The sequence below is a fragment of the Dermacentor silvarum genome, chromosome 2 (genome assembly GCF_013339745.2).
Source record: "Dermacentor silvarum isolate Dsil-2018 chromosome 2, BIME_Dsil_1.4, whole genome shotgun sequence".
Classification (NCBI taxonomy): Eukaryota; Metazoa; Arthropoda; class Arachnida; order Ixodida; family Ixodidae; genus Dermacentor; species Dermacentor silvarum.
The window spans coordinates 179,660,676-179,682,499 of record NC_051155.1 but is presented as its reverse complement, the minus strand read 5'-3'; the positions used below and the strand labels follow the sequence as shown (position 1 = coordinate 179,682,499).

At 43.7% G+C, this 21,824-nt stretch overlaps 2 protein-coding genes and 1 non-coding gene across 13 annotated transcripts in view; 2 read left to right on the top strand and 1 right to left on the bottom strand.

Moving 5' to 3' along the window:
• The first annotated feature begins 2,908 nt into the window (after positions 1-2,908).
• Positions 2,909-2,983, top strand: Trnas-uga (transfer RNA serine (anticodon UGA)). The gene has a single exon. It is a non-coding gene; the product is annotated as a tRNA-Ser (tRNA).
• A 6,794-nt stretch (positions 2,984-9,777) lies between these two features.
• On the top strand, positions 9,778-16,534 carry LOC119442225 (uncharacterized). 2 transcript variants are annotated; one of them, XM_037707019.2, is made up of 4 exons: positions 9,778-10,091; positions 11,381-11,876; positions 12,657-12,742; positions 13,020-16,534. In XM_037707019.2, exons 2-4 carry the CDS (start codon positions 11,434-11,436, stop codon positions 13,238-13,240), a joined length of 750 nt encoding a protein of 249 aa, XP_037562947.1. In that variant the 5' UTR covers positions 9,778-10,091; positions 11,381-11,433; the 3' UTR covers positions 13,241-16,534. The 2 variants fall into 2 exon arrangements, with proteins under 2 accessions (XP_037562947.1, XP_049517948.1); XM_049661991.1 differs by lacking the exon at positions 9,778-10,091 and adding an exon at positions 10,616-10,986 and having other exon boundaries at positions 11,046-11,876.
• LOC119442224 (probable RNA-binding protein 19) overlaps positions 16,182-21,824 on the bottom strand; it is a 113,501-nt gene continuing 107,858 nt past the window's right edge. For all 10 annotated transcript variants that reach the window (XM_049661974.1, XM_049661973.1, XM_049661976.1 and 7 more), the window contains one exon: positions 16,182-19,245. In XM_049661974.1, the coding sequence (XP_049517931.1) occupies positions 19,229-19,245 (17 nt within the window). In that variant the 3' untranslated portion in view covers positions 16,182-19,228. The remainder of the gene's footprint in view (positions 19,246-21,824) is intronic.

The window sequence follows — 21,824 nt, the reverse complement described above, 5'->3', positions numbered from 1 at the left end:
TTATAGAGATTTGTGCTGAAATCATCAAAGAAAGCCTAGATGCAAAAGCAGGCTGCTTCTCCATACTTCCTAACGAAACGACGGACATCGCTGGAATCGAACAGCCTACTGCTTGTGCAAGGTACCTAAACAAGTAAGCCAACGACATCGAGGGAGTGTTTTAGGTTTTAGACACCGGAATAGATGCCCATCTCTCACTGCCACTGCAGGTTCTATGTAAATGTGTAAATGCTACTGCAGATTCTAGCTCAACCTTCCAGTGACCACATGCCAGCGCAGAGAGAATATTTTTTAACTAGAGTTTACTAAAAAACTACTTGCGCTCTACAATGTCTGTGGAACGCATGGTTAGGCTGGCGCTTCTATACACCCACGGAGACGTCGGCATCAACGTTTTCCGAAGTCATTGACCACTTCGCTCAACTTTCCCGCCGAGAGAAGGTTGTCCTTTAGATAGCGAAGCAGCAAAAATCAGTGCAAGTAAAATTCCTTCAGGTCCATAAGCTCTTAATTATGAAAACGTATCACTGTTCATTAGCTTTTAAAACCGCAGAAAATTTCGCCGTTTATTCCAGCAGTTAGCATCATGATCAAAATTATCATGCGAATACGAAAATTACGTGGACATCAATAACCAATTTTGACCGACCTTGCTCATTGAAAGCCCAGCCCACACGGCGTTTGCCAAAAACACACTCGGATATTGGGTAGTTCAACTTGCCGCATCATCTGTGGCTTTCGTTTGTCCTTTTCTTTCCTTTTTAGCTACCTGCTCTTATTTCTTTTTTGAAACGAAGCAATACCCTCCTTTAATTTTGGGTGCAGAATAATTGTTGGCGCTGTGCAGGCAGTTAAATTACACATCTTCGTACTGATTTCTCCATTATTCCTCTATTATTCTACCCATATGGCGCTGTCGCGACCGCCACATGGCCCGAGTACATATCACGATTTCTGCGATCATAGTTTCTTTCTTGCCTAGATCATCTGTCTTTCTGTGCGCAAGGTTTACTATCTGTGACTGCGCAACATGTTTATTTGTCTTGTTTGACGCATTATATACAGTGACGTTTGCTTAAATACGTAGATTTATTGGAGACTTATACGTACTTTTAAATATCTTGTTGCGAGGTTTTGTGTAAACAAGCAGTGAACTTTGTTTCCAGCGACTCTTTTTTGCCCTTTAGCGAGTTGTATCTTCGCATTTGTTTATTCCATTCTATCTTCGTATTTCTAATGCATATTTTGCAGAACTCCTACTTTTTATTTGTACTCCCTGTTGCGAGTCTAATCTCGGTGTAATTACAATACACGACCGGTTACAGCTACTCCTGCGCAATCTATTGCAACGAGGGACAGCGTCATTGAGGTTTTTTCCTGGCCGTTGCATATGTACAAAAATGTAAACAAGGTTCTTGAATGACCAAGATTCATCAAAATATTCGTCCTCAACTTATTCATTTCATGGCCTTTACGTATTTCATATCAGCTGAATGCACTGCTTTGTTGGTTTCGAACTGATATAGTTCTAAAGTTCGTGTGATATTTTCTTTGCTTATTAAATAGACAAAAAAAACGCGGAAGCATTGATATCAGTTATTTCTGCCACAATTTTTGGGGCATACGAATATATTCTTGTATGAAAAAATACATATTTTACTTGACAGTGCATAGCGTACAATAATTCGTTTGCAGCATCTAATATACAATAGCATTGGCAATGCAGTTAATATTCATGCATTTGATCCCTCGACAAATTCTATAAGGAGGAGGCCGCGCTCCAACCTGAGCCCCCCCCCCCCCTAACAAAATTTCTGGCTACGCCACTGGAGACCGACCCTTGGAAGACCGACGAGCGAAACACGACGAGACCGACGAGCGAAACATTTTTCGCAAACAGAATTTATTTTTCGTAAAATCGTAGAACGAGCCCGAATTCCTAAGCTTTACAGAAAATCCGGGAAAGTTCGCAGATACTTGTTTAATTCCCTTGACAAGAACAGCAAGAAACAAAAAATAACATAAAATAAGAATAAAACATTTCTGGCGCTTTGTGAGTGAACAAATTGCCTCAGGATGTCGCTGTCAGCTTTGTTTTTGTAATTAGGGTCCCTCGATGGCATCCTTGCCTGCCGAGGGCACCGAGGCACCCTAGTTGTAATGCTGTTGCCGCCCACATATCTGATGTTCCGGTATTCCCTGAACAGCAACACATATACGGACACGCAACTCTACATAATGTGACAATGTAGAGTTGTGATATTTGATGCGTGCATTGCAAGGCAATTTAACACAGCGTGCGGGGACCGCGAAAGAATGCGCAGGGTTGACTAGAACCGCTCTCGAAGACGAGAGGAGACGTAGTGAGCGCTATAGCCTAGTCAGATTTGGCACAGGAAAGAGAGAGCCACAGAGCAACAACAAAAGGCAAGGAGGTCAACTAAAAGCGCACGATTGCTATGCTCGCCTGCACAAGAGGAAAGGGAACAAACGCATGGGAAGCTGTAGATGAGGCATAGTCAGTACTCCCCGAACACGCAAGGGCGCACAGCAAGGCGGCGCTGCGGCCCAATGCGTACGTTGAAGAGTTTATGACTTCGTACCGCGCGAAGCCGTGGAGCGGAGAATTCTCGCAGCGAACATTCCCTAACACAGTATTACAAAAGGTTCTCACTATACATACATATGACACCTCGAAAGAGCAGCCTCGCAGTTGAAGAAAAATTTTGAAGAAAAAGGAAACCCGTATGGGTTTTCTTTGTAGCAATTGCTACGACTGGCTGGATGTTTCATTTTCCATTTAATTACTTCTCTCTACCTAACGGGTTTCCGCTCAACTATTAAGTCAAACACTTGCCTTTGCTTCGAGTTGTTGATTAATTCGACTTCGCCCTGCCATCTGCTAGCCGCCTGGTTAGCTCAGATGGTAGAGCGGCTGCCCCTGAAAGGCGGTGGTCCCGGGTTCGAGTCCCGGACCAGGACAAATTTTTACTCAGCTGCGAGGCTTTTCTTTCGAGGAACCCGTATGTGTTTCCTTTGTAGTAATTGCTACGATTGGGTGGATGTCTCATTTTCCATTTATATATATGATGATGCATGGGTTTTTCTTGGCGCAAGGGCCAGGAATGGCCAAAGAGCGCCATAGTATATATATATATATATATATATATATATATATATATATATATATATATATCTCGTTTGCAGGGGATCGCGCATGCAGGCGGTGGTTCATAGGTTCTTACTGTGCCTTGGAAGGATAGCAATTATCGAAACCTTCATATGGTAAGTTTGGCGAGGATGCCTATATAATTCTTCATTGGTGAGCTTACTCGTAATGTAAGCATTCTAGAAGGTACCTGTAACACTTCATCTTATGCAACGTGCAATCTCGTGCAATGTATGTGTTTATTCACCGCAATAAAGATGACTGCTTCAATCTCGTGCAATTTTTTTGTTAATGTTTACGCAGTACAACTCTCATGTTATGCTTGTATGGTGCTCGACGTGGGAATCGAACGGCAATGATAGGTGCATGCACAGAGAAGAAGTACGACACATATCTACCTACATTTCAGGATTCTGTACCTCTTTAGTCGCACTGGCACATACGCATCCTAGAGGATTGGTCGAGAATGAGCACACACCCAATGGCACATACCAAAGGTCCAAATCAAAGAAAATCAAGTAAATCAAAGAATCAGCTGAATATAATGTTCTATTCTACGAAGCGATCGGGATGCTTTAGACATCCTATGAGCCGACATTTTATGTAGAAAGTTGTTTCTTTGCTACGCAGACCAGAGGTGCCCTTATTGGCACTATGTCGGTCAGCATGTTATATCATTCGGTGCACCACATAACTTTATAATCCACAAACATACAATCCACAAATATTACCGCCGACATACCGACCGACCCAGCAGCCACGCCATATCCGTGACAGTAGACAAAGAAAGCTTGACTTCAAAAACTAGTGCACAGCTGCATTCCCGGTCGGGTGCGGGCTAACGGGTGCCATCTACAGATGCGACCACTATCTTGTTTCAAACAGTGGCTGGTAAATGTAAGCTGCTAGCTAATTATCCTGCAGCCCATGAGCAAAACCCATCAATAATTTGAGATTGTCTCACAACTGGCCTACTTTAGCCCGCAGCTAATACGAAGCACTCGTGTACTTTTTTTTGTCTGTGAATACAGTGCGCACGCTTCCACAATTCTTTTCATTTTCCCGCGTTTTTATCCTTTCCTTATATTAGTCACGATCCTTATCGTGCCCATTATTTTCTGTTTATTGTGCTTACATAGCAAATACGATGTTTTACAGCCTCTGTGTATTTACCGTGTATTATTGCGCGCAAAATGACATGGACAAAAGAGGGAACACGTATAACACACACGAAGCGCTTCGTGTGTGTTATACGTGTTCCCTCTTTTGTCCATGTCATTTTGCGCGCAATAATACACGGTCTTATGGAAAACCAACAAGCCCAAGTGAAAACCCTTCTGTGTATTTACTTCTTTGTTCACTCGACTTTCGCCCCTTCCTCCCCACCGTCCAACTGTAATTTCCTATGAGGAGCCCTCAAGGATCCGCAAACGATGACGCATCACGCATCTGCGCTGCGATGGCGAAATGCCGATCACCTGAGAGCACCACGTGCTCTTCGCCGGATGCCAGTGTCACTCGATGCTGCGCACAGGCCACCCAACACCGACGCTGTACCTCAAAAACAGACGTCCACACGCACACCGCGACCACTAGTAAATGCAGCACGGCGTGAGACGTTGAACAAGGCCAGCACACAGCTAGGTGAAAGGATTACGCGGCCACTTTTAATGCGAAGCATTCTTTGCCTCATATACCAGGCACTTTTCGGCAGGTATAGGTAGGCTTCTGTATAGGCCGTCTCGTTGCCGTCCTCTTCAATTAGGCCGCAGATGTTTGTAGTTCCCTTTCCTGGTATAATTATTACGAAAATAAGAACAAACGCGCGTGGTGGAGTATACATATAGCGAAAAAAAAAAAAAAAAACAGCCATAGCCGCGTATACGAGCACCAAACACCACATGCACAGAACTATTAATAACGTAAACATTTCTCCAAAACATAGGCAAGCAAACACACCTCATCAACCGAGGATATAAGTCCGGTGCGCAGCCGCTTCGGTAAAAATAGTCTTTCAAGTGTAAAATTAATTCAGTTAAGAATTCTCCAGATTTAACACACATGCTGGAATCTATTTGAAACGAAGCTTTTAGTGAAGCGGTCACTTAAATCCTGTAGAATAACAGCGGTGCGCGCAATTGTGTTTACTGCAATCATATGCAGCATGAAACCTCATTCGATGTTTACGTTTATCTACCACAAATGTCATAACTTTACTATCATGCAATTTTCACGCACATATACGCTGCACCGCTCGCAAGCCATGCGGAAATAAAAGCGCCAAATCATGCGGACCATGAACAGAGTGAGACGTCTATACAGCGATGTCACGGGGACGAAGGCGCTGGTTGAGGGAAGAATGCACCGATAAGTACGACAAATACCGGGTGTCTCAGCGAACACTATCGTTTTATTATTATTATTATTATTATTATTATTATTATTATTATTATTATTATTATTATTATTATTATTATTATTATTATTATTATTATTATTGCCTGTGGTACACAGCACAGTTCTAGGGCGCTATAACGTAAGATGATTCCAAACTGTTTTGATTCCAAACTACTGACGTCAAATTTACGTAACCACCGACGCAAGCATCGGGCGGTGACCCGCAGCGTTGTCTGAACCACCCAATCAAACACTCTCCTCGTTTATAGGAGGTCACCTTTGTTCGCTTTCAAAACCAATAACATTGTCTACGCTCAGCGGTTTTTCTTATCTAATTGGCTGACAAGAGGCGAGGAGCACGCTCTAGTGGAGAGGGAGGGTTTCGATGGGGCCGAGCCAGCACAGTGAAAATAGATAACCGCATGAAGAGGGTGGTGCCGGCTTCTCCGATTGGCCCGCTTCGCCTTGCTTAGCTTGCGGTGGCTGGTCGAAAATCACGGTGACGGTGGCGTGCAACGGAAGGATAAGAATGCCGCTAAAACGGGTCCTCAGCAAGGAAGAGTTGGCAGAGCGATGTCGTATACGTGCCGAAAGGGCTCGATAACGTTTTACTGCCACGCAAAAAGGTTTATCACAATGCAAATAAATACATGCTGACCGGCAGGTGCGAGTAGCGAGGGCCTGAGCGATCGGCGTCCAGGGATGTTCTATTCCTTTCGGAACGGGGCAATCTGTGGCTATTCAAAAAAAAAAAAAAATTCAGTTTTGTTCGGCATATTAATGCATTTTTTTTCGCGTACACGTCACTTTGACGTGGTGAGTTTTCGCGGTTTTGTGAGGTCGCGTGACAGACAGGCGAAGTGGGCGTAGCCAGAAAACATTGGACCAATAGCAGAGAGCTAATGGTGAAAAGGCGTCGAATCAAGAATGATTATTTTTCTTTTGTCTGGTTTAATCATGCATAATCAGTGTGCACACGTTATATCAGATGGGGAGCTATCGCGGTTTTTGTGACGTCGTGTGACAGACAGCCGAAGTTGGGAGTGGCCCGAAAATGTTTTGACCAATCGTGGAGGCTGATTGCAGAAATTGGAATCAAAGCAGTTTGGAATCATTCTACGTTATAGCGCCTCTAGTTCATGAACTGGTCTACTCGAAGAGGCAGACATTACTTGCACAATAAAATGAAATGCATAAACGACTAATTAACAAAAATCACTCATTTAGATTTCAACTAATTATCTTATGGCCCATATTGCAATTTACAAATTGTAGCCGGGGAGTTCGCAAGGCGGAGCCACTTGAAACGAATTCTCAGGATGACACCACTTTCGAGATATTCATTCCCGAACTTTGCGGAGAAATGCAGTGGCGTTCCACTTGATTTTGCGCTTCAATGCATAAAACGACGTTTAAAAATTAATTAAACTATGGGGCTTTACGTGCCAAAACCACGATCTGATTATGAGGCACGCCGTAGTGGGGGACTCCAGAAATTTGGACCACCTGGGGTTCTTTAACGTGCACCTAAATCTAAGTACACGGGTGTTTTCGCATTTCACCCCCATCGAAATGCGGCGGCCGTGGCCGGGATTCGATCCCGCGACCTCGTGCTCAGCAGCCCAGCACCAAAGCCACTGAGCAACCACGGCGGGTAAAACGACGTTTTGTTAAGAAAGTAACTGGAACGACAGTGCACTTTTAGCGCAAGTTTGACGGCGCATATCTCGCAAATGGTGTCATCATCTACACAATTCTTTTCAAGTGGATATGTCTTACAGTCTCACCCACTAGAATTTTTAAATTGCAATATGTCCCATAAGGTAATTAGCTAAAGCTTAATGATTTTTGTTAATTAGTCGATTATGCATTTCAATTTTTTTGTGCAAGTGATGTCCGTCTCCTCGAGCAGACCAGCTCGTGGACTAGAATTGTGCTATCTGCCCCAGGCAACCCACAAACATTTTTTAAAGAATTCGCTGAAACATTCGGTATATAGCTACATTTAAGGATTGTTTACTCGTGTCAAAGTGGCAAATGCCCATTCTGGAGGATTGGCGAAGAACGGGCACACACCCAGGGCCACATCCTGAACCGATAAATCAATCAGGTAAGTCAGAGAATCCGTTGAATATAATGCGTCCTTCTATTAACAGGTCGGTTTGCTTTAGAGATACCATGTGAGCCGAGACTATTTGCGCGGGTATTATGTAATTCTTTTTTTGTTACGCAGAACAGAGCTGTGCTTACTCGCACTACACTGTCGGTCAGAAACGCACGCCCTCAGCATATTAAAAAAAAAAAAAAGAAACGTCCAAATGGAAATGAGGACATCTGTTACCAGTGATACGTATACGAGGGTTCACTGTATAGCTTCGCTACGCAGTCGTTCACCATATATGGTGTCGCACTCAGAGTTCGCGCCAGGGTCCTAAATCACCCTTTCGAACCACACAGTGGAACAAAGGGATCGAGACTCCATGTACCCGTCCTATCGTCTCTTTTGACTTGTTCGCGTTTCAGCTGTCATTAGTACATTACATTCATTTTGAATTCGTGCATCGTAAAGTGCATCCTTCTAAATGAGCAGTAGATAGTAACATTCTACCCACCGCAATTACCCGCTTATAGTTGCAATGGCGCTCAGTACTGCTAAGCACAAAGATCGCGGGAACAATTTCGGCTTCCTGCGGCAGCACTCGGATGGATGGTGAGATGCAGTGCTCATTAAAGAAGTCTGTGATCGGTGAAAATAATGCTGTACCTATACGATATATGGCATCTCTCATTGCCTCTTGTGCAGCTTCTAGACGTTAAGCCGTCTACTAACTATTACTTAACGAGCTCTTCATATGAAATCCCGCCTAACAACACAAGTGAAGCAGAAAAATTCGGCAGAAACAAGAACAAAGTGAAATACAGCAGCAAAAGATGGCATCATTGTGCAATTCTGAGACAAGAAATGTGCGTATAAATCTTCATGGAAACGTTCGTAGTTAGTGACTGAAAAAAAATAAAAAAATACGTTCTCTCGAAGATCATTCTAAGGTGCAATGGCTGGGGGGCAAAAGCCTGAAGAATTGAAGGAATTTGCTCTAGCAGGTACACATTTGACGCTGAACTGATTGTGAAGTCGCCTAGATGGTGTTTCAAACAGACATGATGGTATTTCGAACGGCAATATAATGACATTACGCTATGAGTGTATTTGTGTATTACGCATAAAAAAAGCAACAGATCTTCAACGCATAAGCACTGAGGTTGTTCAAATTTGCCCATTGCAAGCACATCCGAAAACAACAAAAGCATTCCAGTTTGTGCGCGTTCCCGCTATACAGCATAATGTACATGTCGGGTGCAGTTTACACGATGTAAATGTGTTTATACATAACCTGTATGTGTGGTGTGCAATCTGCGAAACGACCGAGCTTTGTGCATGCCCATTCTCATATCACACATGTAAACATGCCTCTTCGCCTTAGCAATGTCAAAAATTCTGCATTCCTGAAGCTGGCTCTGCGTGATGGAGCCAACCTCTTTATATCTATATGACTGTCTCTAAAAAAGCTTAAGTATGTATAATCTAGAAGTCAAAGTTGGACACGAGCAAGAAACCGACTGTGCAAACTAAATACAATTTTAAGCTGGTTGGTGAGTTTAAACAGCAATGCATAATGCACGCAGCAGAACGAATGAAGAGAACAAGCTGCACAATAGTTTGACTTTTCTTTCCTCAACTTGCGCTTTATTTATTTATTTATTTATTTATTTATTTATTTAACGCTGAGTATAGTGCGAGCCTTGCAAGTTTATCTAATATTAGGAGTCGTATTCAAAGGCAGAAAAAAAACAAGGCGACGTGGTGAAGGAGCATGTGTTGATATCCTTGAGCGCACTGCACTATGACCCCGCATGCATTCTCTTTATCGACAGAGTGAATGTCCCCCGAAGCCCGCCGGGTGATTTTTATGCCGGCCCTTGCTGGCATCGTCGAAGCCAAGCTTAGAGCGCAAAAGGCTGCGCAACTTACCGCGACATGAGGGTTGCCCCCTTTCACATTTCATCATGCAAAATGCGCGATAAATGACCGACTAAAAAAATATTACAGCATGCCACATCACAACCAAGTACCTCAAATCAGAAAGAAATGACGTTTCTACTTTAACATCATGGCGCCGCTCAACAAGCGACGACACCAGCGCCACAGTTCTGAAGGCCGCCACCACTGGCCCGTCGCCGTAGCGGCGAGAAAGGTAAGGAGAGGAGAGCAGGAAGAGTGGGGGGAGAAGCGCACCCGCAACGGCGGGCCCCTCAAGAGCACCAATCGAACCGAGTGGCCCGTGTGGGGCTGTGATGAAGCCCCCCCACCTCCGGCCCCCCGCCAATCCAACGGCCGCCTGTGGCCGTTGTCTCGACGTCGCGTAGGTACCACGAATGCACCAAACTCGAACTCATTGAACCAGTCCAGTGACCATCGGAAGCGCAGGTGTCGGGGATACGACGACGGTCACCGCGCAGCGCTCAGGTGAGTTGTTTGCTTCCGCCACATCTCGCGCCCGCCATGAGCCCACGCTTGGACGTGCGTGCAACGGTCGCCTTTGAAATGCCGCCGCCGCCGCCTCTGTTTTGGGGCGAGAGTGCGTGTTGCTGCCGCCGCTCATTCTGAAGTCTGAGCGGCGCCAGCCGCATATGTCCGTTTGCCGTCAGCGCCTACTCGCGTCCGTAATAAACGCACTGTTGCGTCACTAAAATATCAACAGCATCGCCGAGGTTTGTCTCCGGTCACAACCCGCAGCCGTTGCTATGCTCCAACCAAATTTGTACCATTTACTCTGCCTTCGGTGAAGTTCGTACCTGTGTAAAGGTGCACAGTATTTGCTCACCGAACGCCAATTTACCCGCTAATTCGCGGGCAAATTCACTTTGCTCTTACTTATCCCGTCATGGAACTCCTACCAATCGCCGAAAGCTCCGGTTGTTGTGCATAGTACTATGTCCGCTGTTGATCGGCAGAAAAACATTTTTTTTTTTTTTTTCAGCGTACCACAATGACACACATACGCGCGAGTGCGAGTACAGTTGGAGCGTAACGGATATCTTTCCCATCTTACGCGCAGTGTCCGGTGCTAGGATACGTGCGCATCCGGGACTGCCCTGTGTGTACTCTAGCGCAGCGCGACGTTGTATTCTACTAAGCTGCGCGGTCCTGCAGCATAGTCGGTTGGCCGGCAGCATACCTGTACGGTTCGCTGAGCACCACCACGTGCATTCTATATACTCTTTTCGCAGATGGGCACTCGCACAGCGCGTCTCATTCTAGCTGGGCCGTTCCATTTCCGCTCGGACCAGACAGACGTTAAGAACAGCCGATCCGGTGGGTCGATCAGTCGAGAAAGGAGCCGCGCGCACCGATCGCCAAGGTAAACAAATCATCCTACGGGAACGGGAAGTCCGTATATAGAAAGCCGCGTAAACACAGGTCCCTGGCGGACGCGCATCGTGTGTTTGGAGAGCGGGAGAAAGCTCCGGCAAAGAAAGCCACGGGTGGAAGCTCCGGTCAGTGCGTGCCGCGTTTAGCAACGCCTCGGCAGCGAAGCGTGCTCCTTCCGTGGAGGATCCCGTCACGCCGGGCGGCCGATCAAGGACCGTGTGCGGCTGGCGGCGGCGAGCGCCGTTCTGCCCTCTGGCGTGACGGCCGACGCATTCCGCGGGAGCCGTTGACCCGTCGACCGAGGGCCTGCCTCGGCTGCTTGCTGCACGGGCAGCAGCAGCAGCGGCGACGGCTGGCTGGCTGACCGGTGTATGCCCGTGCAGGATTCCGGCCTTGAGCCCTGGGCCATGGCCGGGACGTCCCGGGCGGCGCCGTGATGTCGAGCTCGGCGAGCCTCGAGGCGTCCGCCACGCCGCCAACGCTCAAGATGTCCAGCCGGCAGCTGCTCAACGTCAGCTCGCTCAGCAAGCACTCGGCGGCCGCGGGCGGCGGGGGTACGCCGCTGCTCGTGGCCGATGCGCGCAGGCGCCTGCAACTGGCGTCCGCGTCCCGGCTCGCAGTCCACCAACTACTGGGCTCGCTGGCGCTGCTGTGCCTCCTGTCGCTGCTCATGGCGTTCCTCGCGCTCTTCTTCTTACAACGCGTGGCCAGCGCGGGCCCCCAGAACTCCGACAGCCCGGAGGAACACCTGGCCCTCTACCAGGTGGCCGTTGCCATGAGCACGCTCACCATATCACTCAACCTGTGCTGCCTGTTCGTCTGCTGCATCCAGTTCCTGCTCGGCGTCAAGCTGCTCCGGACGCCGAATGGACTCGACAGGTCGGGACATAGTTCATCTAGGAGGGTTGTTCGCGTATCGTGGCATACGCATGCCAGCAACAGCAAGCACATACACTCCTCTCTGCAATGTCAAATGCCACCACCACTGAAGATATAGGCCTGACACGTTTTCTATCATGAAATACATTACAAGCGTTATGTCTTCACGAAGACTACGCTTCATTCAACAGGGTCTTGTGCACCGTATTCTATTTGTTCATTGAAATGAGGATTACACAGAATAGCTTTGGCACAGATAAAATACTGCAGTGTATGACCAAAGACACGTCCGTCCAGTTAACTAAAATTATTAGCTGATCACAAGCAAAATGTGTGTGTGTGCCAGTCCTCAATACTAAAATTCCCTGTGCACCAAATACTAGATGGTAGTATAGGACAGTTTGCAGTTACTAATATGAATGCATTTGTATATAGGCAGTTTTGCCTCTTCTAGAACCAGTTCCACTTAACATGCCTCCAAATATCATTTCCAGAATTTTATTATACTGGTCTGCATAAAGTAGCACAACACAAGTACTATTGCACTACCTAGTACAGAAAAGCCTGCATCACTGTACACTACTCAAACAGGCTCACGGGACTGGCCAAGAGTCTCATGCTGAAAGTGCAGGGGCAGTGGCAGCAACTGTCATCACATTTCATGCAGTTTAAAATTAACTGCCAAGGAAACAGTCCTCCCTCAAGTGAAATGTTTTATAGCATGGCTTCATTCGCTTAATCATACATTAACCAAGATTTTGCTCTTATTTGTTTTTGCAGGACAAACATGTTCATCAAGAGGAGCTCACATACCCGTGTGCTGGCTATTGCCGGCTTTTTCTTGTCAATACCAGTCTTTTTCACAGGTAGGCCTGCCACTTCAATATTTCCCATGCACATCATTTACATGAGCACTCAGTCAAGTAAGCTCTTGCAAGCCACTTTGACATTTCCTGCTAAAAAAGGAGGCTTTGCTCCACAGTTTTTTGTGATCACTCAGTTTCATAAATCTACTTAGTAAGCATTTGTCTACAGAATATTTTCCTTCCTTGTTCACTGCATCTGATCTCAATTCCAAGAGCCTATATATGACATAGGACCTCAATCAGAACCTATATATGAAAAAAATATGCTGCTTTCCAGGAGTAATCCTCTTCACATTCATCCACTTCCACGAGCTGCCAGCCATCGTAACCAGTGTTGTGATTGGACTGGGCATTGTCTTCTGTGGTGTGGCCTCCGTCCACAACGTCTACCTCTGGCAGTGGGAGAAGACCTGTGCCACTCGCGAACTCGTTGAGAGCCGAGCACTTGGTGTGCAGCCGGACTTGACCCACACCCTTGAGCTCTCAACACTGGTGTGACTGTGTGTGTGATGACACAAGCTACAAGTGACTGACTGCCGCAAGAAATGGAGGCCATTCAGGAATGGGGAACCATCACAAGCAGTGCCCCTGGCTCACAATGATTTGTGCAGTGTCATAGGGCTTTGCTAGCACATGGTAAGAGAAGCTAGTCAGCATGGGGCCTCTCCTATGTATGGAAAGCTCATTCTACACCTCGTACAACTTCTGCTAATCTGCTGGACCCTATCATGATAAAAGATTGAAAGTTGCCTGCAAAATTTTAGTCAAGTTTAATTCATAATCTTTAACTATAGACACTTGCGCAGTGCAGCATTGTTTCCAGGTTTTGAGTCTCTCTGATCACTTTACACTGAGTCACAGTGTTTTTCCTTTCATAAGTCCAGTTTCCTTAATATGCCTAAAGTACTTGGAGCAGCAGGGCCATCAGCCTAGCACTGCTTAAATGAAAGTGTACATTGCTGCCCCCACAAGGCACATCAATTCATCCAAGCCCTACAATCAAAACTATGGTGTAGTCATGAGCAATTTCTGCATCAGGCATGTAGACTGAGGAAAACAGGAGGGCTTAATACATACTTTTGTTTCTTTCCCTTGTTTAGCACCTAACTTCAACTTAAGCTCAACTTTAACGAAGTTTCACATGTAAATTATGATGTACCGTGCCATGACTCCGTGCCATGGCAAGTTTCATGAACTGTAACTGTGAGAGAGAGGCACATCATGGCTTGCTTTTCTTACTCTTCTAGCAGCCTTCTAGGCCAGCATTCTCAACCACAGAAAAGCTTGCAGTGATGGGAAGTTGAAACAGGGTGAATGAAGTGATCTGCAGGATTTACAGTACTTATTCTGATAGGACAAGACACGGTGTAAAGAGTTAGCATGCTGAACAGCAGTTAGTTTAGGAAGTGGGCAGTACAATTAGCTATGGGCAATTAAAAGAGGATTAATTATATCCTCCACTAATGCTTACGTAAAAGGACGAGATGTGTTGACACATCAACGTGAAACCTCCATGTACTTAGATTTATGTGCAAGTTAAAAAAACTCTAGGTGGTCAGATTTATTCCAGAACCTGGGTGTTGAGACAAGAGAATGCCACCAGCTGTTGTTATTCTGTTGAAACAGGGTGAATGAAATGCTCCGCCTGAAGAAAGTTCTTATACTGAATTTAAAGTGTTGGTTTTCACTTGTTGAACAGCATGTCCAAAATGTAGGATGCAAGATCTCTTTGGGACCAGAAGAAAATAAGCGGCTGTAACCTTTTAACTCTCAGACTATTTTGGTTGCTGCAAAATGCTCTTTAACTGTAAGTAAGCAAGAAGCAGCAACTCATCAGAAAATAGAAATTATGACATCACATATGCACAGTGTTTCCATTTGTAAATTTTAAAAACTTATCAGCTTTTATTTTCATTGTTGTACACAATGTTACGATTGGTACACTGCAGGTTTACAGTGAATCAGTGCAACCTTACATGTTGCAGTTCAGCTAAACTTTTCTAACTCAGAGGTTTACCAGCAACAAAGTCACCAGCTACTAGAGATCATTCATTCATCAAAAATTGCAAACTACTCATCAAGTGATATGATGCACCATGCCATTACTGGCTGATCTTCAAGCGTAGAAACTATGTTTGCAATGTATATCATTCAGCTAAGTGAGCTATTAATGGATGATTTAGAAAGAACATTTGTACAATAGAAATTGTTCTTGCTATGTGCCATCTAGACCAAGCAGGCTTCATTCAGTAGCTCAGTGTAAAATGCAGAAACCAGCATAAGTGCCGAGAATGACTACGATGCTCCAAACAGATGAATAGAGCAACCTTTTGCTGTCATGGCAACCTCTATACATACATGTTTTCTCTTGTTCAAGACAGTGGTAGCACGAAAGCACAAAACCATGTTGTGCCTTATAATTATAACACTCTGCAAAAGAAAAGGAAAGAATTGCTACCATTTCACATTAGAGCATGAATGCCAAGTTATGCAGAGATAAGCGAACCACTTATAAATGACCGTTCCAGTTAAACAGTTCATTCAGTTCTGCCCAAATTTGGCTTAAAAGTAGCATTGTGCAGTGCGTTTTGTTTAATACCAGGTTTGCCCACAGTAACTAGGCTGTTTTCTCCAGTACGAATAGAAAGCACTGTATGCAGCGATGCTGGGCATAAAAAACTGATTTACCCACGGTAAAGGGAACGGAGGCATTTACTGTTCCTAAACCTAACACTGCAAGTGGATGATGTACATTTCCGGTTCATTAATGTGAAATGGAAATTTAATGCATCCAAACTTGGCAATAATTAAACAAAATCCACTAGAAAGACATCACCTTTACGTGCAATTATAGAAAGCAGACAAGTGACCGGTTTAGACACAAGAACCATTTATTTCAGGCTCTGCTATTTTTACACGTGAAAGGTGGAAGCAAGCATTTGTGTTGGTAGAAACATGCATGTTCTGCATTGGATGGGCATTTCTTCCTGCATCACAATACACGAACCTAATTTGATGTAAAGTTCATTTAATTAGAGTAGACCACCTAGTGAAAAGGTCGAGTACAGTGGAGAGCAGAACACTGGGACCTGGTAAACACGTATGCATGAAGATGCATATGAGTTGCACAATACTCATTTATGTGAACATTTTTCTGGAAAGTCCGTGCCCTCCTTGTTGAATGAAAGTATGAACACATGGCACTTTAGCCTGCAGTAGAGGCCAGTTTCATGTGACATTTGCTGCACTGAATGCACTCATGGATTATCAGCTTGATCTAAAGTACCGTGCTTGAGACCATGCTTGCCTTATGGTTGTTGTACCCCTGTTGTAAATGACAACCATTGTGTGTCCTTTGAGGAGGCCTCTCTGTTGCCATGTCAAGTGTGCTGTGTTATAGCTAGCGCTGTTATACAACTGTAGTCAAGCCACACTCATGCTCTGTATAGAAGCGACATTCGCTTGCAAAGTATTTTATTTTGATGTATGAACACAGTTCAGCGGAGTGAAAAGAAAAATGAAATGACTGTTTTGTTACAATATAAACACACATGGAAGATAGAGCTGCGCATGCACACAACATTTTCTTTTTTTTTTTTTTTTTGGTGCTGCACACATTTGTTGCCAAGTACAAAACTTTGCACCGACCACAGTGATGATGGTCATGGGACCAATTGCTTGTACATAGAAAATGAATATAATGTTTCATGCACATTTCCGTTGCCTTGATCTTTTCAATCTCAACTGGCTTCAACAAGACAAGGGGCATAAGGTTTAGAAAAAAAAGTTTTTTGTTTGTATAAATACAATTTCAACACCTTATGCACTCCGGCAGACTAATTTCAGTCAACATCCTATGCATCACAAAAGTTTTTTTTTTTTTCCTTGAAAGAAGGATTATACATCAAATGTCTGTCCATCATGCATGAAGAATTCAAGATTGCAACAACTGCAATTCACACAATCATAAGTTAGAATATTTTAGGAAAATTAAGATTTCCAGATCAAAACTGAGACATTTCAAACAAACCTCCAAAAATATTTCTTAAGCAGCCATTTAAAGTAGTGCACCCCATTTTCACATATTGGTGTGGGAAATGAACTCAACTTGACAAAACAAAGTCTTGCAGTGGCAATAAAACTTGTCATGAGATATGAAAGCATGAATGTATAATCTCACCCATTTTGATCTCAGCTGTAGTGGTCTACTCTGCAGAATCTTTATAGAAAAAAAATTTTAAAAAAAAAACGGCAGCATGACCCTTTCCAGTTGTTAGACCTAGGAAACCACTACACATTTTTCAGCCTAGCTACTTGACTTATGTAAGCTGTTGTTTACAGAATTTGAACATTACGCCTGCATTCCACAAACAGGTAACTATCAGCCCAAAAGTTTGTATCTAACTTGAGCGAGTAAAGTTAATTGCAATATCACGCTGTTTTATTAATTTCGAAAAAACCCATCTCAAAAGTTAAACATATGTAACTTCAGCACACAAAAGCCGCTACATCCATAGAATAAGGTAAGTATAATTGTGCATTCCACAAGATATTCGTTGGATGCTTGTGCCACTGCAATAAGCTGTGAGCTTGGCCTTTTGAATTCTAAAGAGGGCCGTATTAATGAATGATTTCTTTTTAACAAATAAGTGCTCTTCTGTTCATACAATCACAACTCCTATCTCACTTCATTCCGAAAAAACGCTCGATCATTTTTTTGTGCATTCTTCAAAATGAATGTTCCAACTAGCCCACCTTACAGTCATTCTGCCTCACAGCTCTTTACACCTCACAAACACACACCACATGACAGTGCATTCACAGCAGCTTCAAAAGGGTGGTACTTTAGAGAGCTGCTTCAAAGACTACACAGTCCAAAGACAAGACAATTCATGAACCATATGACTACCTCACTTAGCCACCACTTCAGTCGGTAGGCTTTTCAGTGTACTACATACAAGCCCATGGAAAGCTGGCAAGCCCTATGCAAGAAGCGTCTAGAGAACTAGTGTCACGTGCACATAAAAGCAAATTCCACCCAAAGAAATACTGCACCTGTTTGGGTTTCCTGTGCGCAAAAATGCGTGTATAAACAATTTTTAAAAAAAGTGCACCATGTGTACATTATCTTTCAAACGACTCGGGCTACTAAGTACAGTTTAGAAATGTCTTTGGTAGACACCATGCCAAGGTCAGTCAGAACATCAAAGAATAACTGCAGGGGCGGCATTTTCTGAGCAATCACTTTCAGAGATAATGTGACTTAGTTGGCTCAAGCTGAATCAACCAGATGCATCGGTGTTTAAAAGCACCAGTGCTCCTGGCGCTGGGCGAGGAGCACTGTCGGCCATAGACAATGCATCCGGGGCCGAGTATCGCCAAAAGTTAACGCTCGAAAATGTGTGAGCCCAGGACTCAAGCTGCCCCATACTATATTTGTTTCATAAGGTCACTTAGCTATATAAAATCACAGCTTGCATTTTTCGTAGCTTGCCCTTTGGGCAATCTTATGCACTGCACTTCCACAAAGCAACTGCTGCCATTTTAACTTGCAATGTAATAACTTGCCCTCCCACCTCCACATAAAGAAAAGGTTATTTTTTCTTTTTACTAACCTTTGGCAAATCAGACAGACCTGAAGAGAACCACAAAACAACACAAGCACGTACCACTTGCTATGCAGTCAAATGTTGTATAGTTAATTACAAAACATTCAAGCAACTGCTCCTCCATTGCAGAACGTGAATCACAGGCTCCATGCAAACATAGATGTGCTCAGCACAAAGTATGTTACCAGTGTACGACACTTCACAGGAAAATGAACAACAATTTTACCCGTTTCAAGCTGCCCTTTAGTTGCAACAGTAGTCATCATTACTTTATGCAGCTCTTTAGCACTGTGTGTCTGGTGCTTTCTACAGTGGCACTTAAATGTGCGCAGCACTGCTGAAACCCTACAATGTACGGTGCTTGTCACTGAAAGAGAGTGCACTTTTGAACTGACTTGCTCAAGAAAGGTACAGCTCAAAAGGCATACATTTTTTTTAGGAGTACAAGGCAAGAAATGAAAACATTATATGTTGCACTAGACAGAAGTAATATGCTGCTGTCTTTACTGCCTTTTGCCAGTTATATGTGTGACCAACATATACATATTATAACATGCCGTACTACTGGAAAACCTGTCCATACAAACTGCTTCAAAAAGAAGAAACAATGCTACCTGGCAAAGTCCTACCAACAAAGAGCGTAAAACGCAACAAACCAACCTGCATTTGGCAGCAAGGTCAGAGGGAACAACACAATCTCCTGTGTGAGCTTTGTCGAGACCACGAAGACGATAATGAGGAACTTGGAATGTCTTTTACACAGTCACAACACCAGACACACTAGTGGTAGAAATACGACGACTTGATTTTCCCAGAGCCACTGACATGACTTAATGCCAAAGGGTGGGAAGAAAGCAGGCCTCAATGACAGCAAGTCTTACGATGCCTTCCTGCCTGTAAGTGTTGAAAAAAATATTTTCAGCAGAGAACAACTTCAGCAAACACTGTCAACACAGAACACTGCACAATCCACACAAGCTCTGTGTCTAGACACTGAGGACGTCTTGCTATTGTGAAATTGTAAGCTAGCACGAGAATGTGCGAGCACTTAACACTCTAATATGCATCAAGGGTTTACGGGTTCATATTTAATAAAACAATAAGCACCTAAATGTAATGCACATCTGATTATATATATGCCTATGATTTGGTCAATCAGAAATAAGATAAAACCTGCAGGATTTAGCTTTACAGAATCTAAACTTATTTATACTTAATGTAAATCATCATCAATCTCATACTGCTTTTTATTGCTGTTTATGAACCACAAGTCCACAACATGGTGCCTTCCTCGCGGTCCACTGTGTTTGATATTCTGCAGTTTTCGAACCCCTTCATAATAATCACAAGCAAAAATGATCGACCACATCTAGAATAGCCACTTAGCCAGTTTGTCCTGCAACCAATGCAAGTTTCCGGAGCAACAAAACATGCGACACGGATCTGATTCCACTAGCTTATCATGCAAAATAACTTATCCTTAAAATAAGTTTTCATAATTATCATCTGAAAGCTGCGCATTATCGTCACTACCCAGTGTAAAAACCTATTCTGCCACCATCTTGTGACAGTAATGACGATGACACTGGCTTCCATTAAACTGTTGCTAATGTCGTAAGTGCAGTTTCCCTTAATATCCTGTGGTAACATGCAGGCAGTTTACAAACCAACGTTTTTCTTTTTAAAAAATCCATGCATTAGAATCACTCATTGTGGGCTGCTGTTTTTGCTTAGATATCTGGCAATGGTAGGCTGAAAATTGTCATTTTTGGAAGAACATAGCGTATTTATTCGATTCTAAGCCAATACTTTTTTTTTTCTAAAGCGGGATACAAAAGTCATGGGTCAGGTAAGATTCGAGGATTTGGCCCACGTGGGCCAAATCCTCGAATCTGGTAGCATCAAGTGCGCGTCGCTGGGGCGGGTGGCAAGCTTGATTGCGAGATTGCGACTGCATCAGAGGATATCCTGGCTGCCGTCATCATGCACGCATTTAGGAAGTGTCGTACAGTCGAACCCGGATATATCGAACTGGAAGGGGATCGCGAAATAGTTTGATATATTGATAATTCGATATATAAAATAAAAATTTTAGACAAAAATTTAAGAGGATTTCACAGCTGTTCATTATAAACGGTAACTTGTTAATTCCGGGTGCGATATATCTGGGTTCGACTGTATTTCTAACACAGTGGAAATTGTGGGAGGAAGAGAGCGACAAGGAATCCAGTGGTCTCGACGTGGATGACGATGATGAGTGACTGATTGCATGCAGTAAGTTGTAGCACATTCGTCACTAATGTCTGTTCGATATAAACATCATTTGAAACTTTAAAAGGTTCATACTTTTTTTTGGAGGGGGGGGGGGGGGGTCCACTTAGATTGGAGGATATTTTTTTTTTTCTGGCTTTTCAGATGTCGGCTTAGAATCGGGGCTGACGTGAATCCGAGTAAATATGATAATGTGTCTGCAACACATTCAGTGTCCTCTAGTGCCGCCAAGACAGATGCTGTAGCCATCAAGTCACCAATGAGGCCACCATTAGGGCCAGGCACACGCATGCTGATCAGTCAATTTGAATTTATTGGAGAGGGCTAATTTCAGAATCTCAATAACGAAAGTTTTGGCCCATGGAAGTGCCAGTCAGGACTTCCAGTCAGGATCAAATCCAGAAAAACAAATTAATCAGAGTCAAATTAACGGAAGTTTAAGTAATACATCAAATATTATCAACACATTTACTAGTTTGAAAAAAATGCAGCTAATATGCCACTGAGACGATTAACCGGAGAACGATTGGAGAATGATTAATCGTAGGCTTGCTTGAACGTAAATTTTTTGGTTGGTTCAAAGCAATGTCAAAGCTAATAGCAATAAGTGTCTTACAATTTCGAAGAAAATAGTTCGAATAATTGCGGGGTTTGCGCAAAACCTTGACACCCCCAAGTGCCCAATGTTGAGAAATCTAAAAAGAAGAAAAGACAGCAGACTGGTGTGACCTTACTGAACTACAGCCCAATCTCTAGCAAAGCTCTTTCTTTTGACCAGTTACAATAAGAATTAAGGTTGCCTGTAATTAAACCACATACCTTAAAGCCTTATAAATTTTTTTTTAAAGACAGTAATTCATCCATAAGCGCTTTGTTTGGTGAGAAAATTGACGATATTATTGCCACTATTTCAATTATGTTTGATCTTGGTGGCATTTATAGGTCCCCAAGGCAGCAAGTTAAGTTCTGTGTCATTCATAAAACACAATTATAGTGCTCTGGAGTGCTTGAATACTAATTTATTGCAAAATCCACAATTAAGTCACACACTTCGAGCTTTGCCTACATATTGCTTATAATGCGCCCCTTATTTTCACTAAATATAAATTCAGTGTAACGTAGAATTCCCTCGGAACACTGGGAAACAGTGTAAAATTGTCATATAATGCTTTCGAGTACCGTACTTTCTGGAATATACAAGT